This window comes from Eschscholzia californica, unplaced genomic scaffold, assembly GCF_041429995.1.
Source record: "Eschscholzia californica isolate CP2 unplaced genomic scaffold, dmEscCali1.0.p SCAF_5, whole genome shotgun sequence".
Taxonomy (NCBI): Eukaryota; Viridiplantae; Streptophyta; class Magnoliopsida; order Ranunculales; family Papaveraceae; genus Eschscholzia; species Eschscholzia californica.
In genome coordinates, this window is record NW_028238472.1 from 41,415,785 (window position 1) to 41,419,713 (window position 3,929).

Sequence of the window (3,929 nt, forward strand, 5' to 3'; positions counted from 1 at the left end):
AAAGATATATATAGAGAGAGAAAGAAATAATGACGGTGGTGGCCGGATTTGGTAATCGGAAAAGAAGAGATGAGAGAGAAAGATCTGAGAAATAATGAAGGTCGTCAACAAAGGCAGTTTACCAACGACCCTTAGCGACATGGAGAAAAAATGGTTACCATATTATTTTTTCCTAAAACGCCGGCCTATAATTGTATGCAAATAAAATTACATCACTGGTAACACAACTTTTAAGACCACAAAAAATCAAGAAGTGGTTTTCAATTTTATTTCATGTACTTGTCATATTAAATCTTGCCTATCATTGAGGCGATCTTAGTTGAAAGAGTTTTAAGCAGTTTTCTAGTCAAGTTTAGTAAATAAAAATCTAATCTAGTGGTTCTATTTCCCCGCAGTTTTCGTAAGACTTATATAAGTCATTCTTTTACACTCTCCAAATAAAAAGAAAAAGCGTTGTTATGTTTACAATACTTTTACATTATTGACTACATCAACATTGAAAATTGATTTTTTAATAGTAAAAACTTATGTACACCTGTGTACCTAGGGATTGCAATGCTCCAGCTGATGCGATTGCGAAATGGGGAAGAAGAAATGAAGACAGAAAAGTGTGGAATTCTGTACCTTCTTTTGTTTCGGATTTACTTTAGTTGTTTGATTTGTATTTTGTACTCTCGTTTTTCTTTAATGCAATGTTCTCTCATCAAAAAAAAAAAAAAAAACTTATGTATATTATTAAGCAACCATACAACATCTCTCTCTCTCTCTCTCTCTCTCTATATATATATATATATATATATATATATATAATATTTATACGCGACAAAAGACATAACCAAACGAAAATAGGCGGCAATTGGCTAAAGGCACATCCTATTAAACACATCAGTACACATGATTAGGGAGACGAGGTTTGGGAATCGCTAGAAGTGGAATCTTCCTTGGTGACGAAAGCCCCCAAATTTCCTCCATATTTAAATCGTCAGGTTTCATATTCTCGGATAATTTCCAAGCAAATCCATGTAAAAGATTAGCTAAACTCGATTGAATTATCTTAAGCCCAAGTGTATAACCTGGACACATCCTTCTGCCCGAACCGAATGGTAATAACTCAAAATCATGCCCCTTCACATCAATTGTATTTCCAATAAATCTTTCAGGACGAAATTCCTCTGGTTCTTCCCACAATGTTGGGTCTCTCCCAATTGACCATGTATTAACAAATGCCCTTGTTCCTGCAAGAATATCGTAGCCATTGATTTTACAATCCTCCCGGGTTTCACGGGGCACTAGTAGTGGTGCCACTGGGTGCATCCGCATTGTTTCCTTGACGATCGCTTGGATATAAGGTAAGCTAGGAATGTCTATTTCTTCTACCCATCTTTCTCTTCCAATTACTCTATCGAGTTCTTCTGTTGCTTTTTCAAATATTTCTGGGTTTTTTAGGAGTTCTGATAATGCCCATTCGACTGTCACTGCCGAGCTTTCAGTGCCACCGGCAATCAAATCCTTCAATAATTGAAAAATAAAATGAGCCACATCGATTATGTGAAAGAATTATGAAATCAAACCAAAATCCAGAGAGCTTTGTAATTCTGTGTGATATGTAATTACGTTTAGTATCTGACAGACACTCTAAAACAACCCCTTCCTGATTAATTATATAGGCATATGTTCACCACGACGGACGGGGTAAGTACTTTAACAACATAATTTACCTCTTGAAGATGCAGAAATTAATTTCTTTTTTGGTTGAAAAACAATGATGTTGTTTTATACAAGTTTCTGTTATCAAAAGCATGCATCTCTCCTCCGGTAGGAGGTAATATCATACTAGAGCAAGAGCAGGATTGAGTGAGGCAAAAGTCCCATCCACCCATGACCCACCCTTACTAAATTGAAATATAGATATGTTATTCTATAAGTTAACTCTGTCTAAAGGTGCCTCCTAAAAGTGTTGTTGGCCTAGAGGCAAAGTTTGGAAGGGGAAGTTTCAACAAAAAAAAAAAAAAAAGTTTAGCAGAGAAGCATGACGAAAAAAAGAAAGATATTGTTTTACTCTTTAAAATTTCTGTTATAAAAAATAGGAAAATGATGCTCTGCCCGGCACAGAACCCGGCCGGGTGACGTGTCGGGCCATGATTTAAAGAGAGAAAGTAAAAAAATTTCTCTCTCTAAATCATAATGCGACACGTCGATTCGGCCAGGTTTCTTGCCGGGCCATCTATCACGGTTGTAAAAAAATATTAGCTACGAGAGATCCCCCATTAAAAATTAAGCACAATTGAGTAAGATAAAAGTCTCATCCCCCGCGGCCCACCCACCCTACAAAAAGTCATATCCACCCCCACCCCTACAAAAGTTCCCATCCACCGCTTACCCTACACAAGTAGCATCCACCCACCCTTACTAAATATTTTATCTATGAATAGATCAATGTCTCTTCAACAAAAAAAAAAGAATAGATCAATGTCTTGCCCTCTTGGTAACTTTAAAGGGGTCCAAAGTGTTATTGGCGCCCGTGAAGGCAAATCTTTTGAGAAGTGTGTGGGTAAATTTTTGGAGGAGAAAGGTGAGGAAAAGGGGCGCCAAAACAGCTTGGTCGGTTTCAAAATTACCCTATATATTCCAGGTATGGCTGTGAAAGAAAAAATAATTAAAGTTGAAAAAAGAAAAAAATTACCTGTGTAAATGCCTTGACACTTGTTCTTGTGAGCTTAACATCAAGATTAGGATCATCAGAGAGTTGAAGAAGAACATCAACCATATCTTTAGCAACAAAATTATCTTTGCCAACACTTCCTCTCTCTTCAATGTGTTCATCAATAACATGTTCCAAAAACCTATTAAATTTCTTACCCAAAACCTTCATTCTTTTTTCATACCCTTGTAAATCCATAAACCCTAACCAAGGTATTGAATCACCTATGTTCAATACCCCATTTAATAAAAATAACTCATCTAACATTTCTTTAAATTCTTCTGGTTGAACAATAACAGAAGATTTACACCTCTCATCCCCTTCTTTATCTAAGTAGTTCTTACCCAAAACTATACGACTAATTACGTTTAAACTTACGTTCGAAAGATGATCTTTTAGACTAACCGGAGCACCACTTGACCCGTGTAAAACACGTAGAAGTGTACGTGTTTCTTGTATACGTATATACTCATATGATTCAAGACGTTTATTGCTAAAGAGTTCGAGTAAACACATTTTACGAGCTTGACGCCAATACGGGCCGTATTGAGACCAAGTGATATTGGAATAGTTATAGGTTGTGTATTTTCCTGCAGCTGTTCTGGGTCTACCAACAAAAGTGATGTCTTGGGTTTTAAGGAATTCCTTAGCCATTTCTACGGATGAAGCAACCACTACCGGGTATGAACCGAATTGAATTTGCATTAAGGGTCCATATTTCTTGGAGAGATAATGGATTGAACGGTGAGGAAGAGCGCCCATTAGGTTTAGGTTTCCGATGATCGGCCATGGCTTTGGACCTGGTGGAGGGTTTAGTTTAGTACGACGGAGGTAGAAGCCTTTCAAGAGGAGTAAAAGTGCAGCAAACCATGCTGCTGCATATAGAAACCATGATGGAATGAACTCCATTTTGGAAGGGTATTAGTGGTTTTTGGAGAGCTTTTGGTAGTTTTAGTGGTTTATTGTAATGGTTTTGGTGTTTGTGGTGGTGGTGATGGGTGAGAGTGATATTTATAGGTGAAGAAGAGAAAACGTATGGGAAGTTGTACATCTTATTTTAGATAATTAAATAAGTGTAGTTTCTTTGTAACTTAACCAAAATTGTGAGGTCCAAATGTTTGTTTGTTATCACTATAGATGCAATTTACTATAATGTCCTTACAAATTCATATGTAAAATATAACAAATGGTAGTTAGGGTCCTCCGTGTACTTTGTATGACCTTTTCA

The 3,929-nt window shown here is 36.7% G+C and overlaps 1 protein-coding gene across 2 annotated transcripts; it reads right to left on the reverse strand.

The window, feature by feature from the left end:
- Nucleotides 1-438: 438 nt before the first annotated feature.
- On the reverse strand, nucleotides 439-3,717 carry LOC147539282 (trimethyltridecatetraene synthase-like). 2 transcript variants are annotated; one of them, XR_015226314.1, is made up of 3 exons: nucleotides 2,684-3,717; nucleotides 724-1,509; nucleotides 439-524 (listed from the first exon to the last, which is right to left on the reverse strand). XR_015226314.1 is itself a non-coding variant. In XM_086644494.1 (2 exons), exons 1-2 carry the CDS (start codon nucleotides 3,608-3,610, stop codon nucleotides 886-888), a joined length of 1,551 nt encoding a protein of 516 aa, XP_086500620.1. In that variant the 5' UTR covers nucleotides 3,611-3,717; the 3' UTR covers nucleotides 713-885. The 2 variants fall into 2 exon arrangements, 1 of the variants encoding a protein (XP_086500620.1); XM_086644494.1 differs by lacking the exon at nucleotides 439-524 and having other exon boundaries at nucleotides 713-1,509.
- Nucleotides 3,718-3,929: the final 212 nt, after the last annotated feature.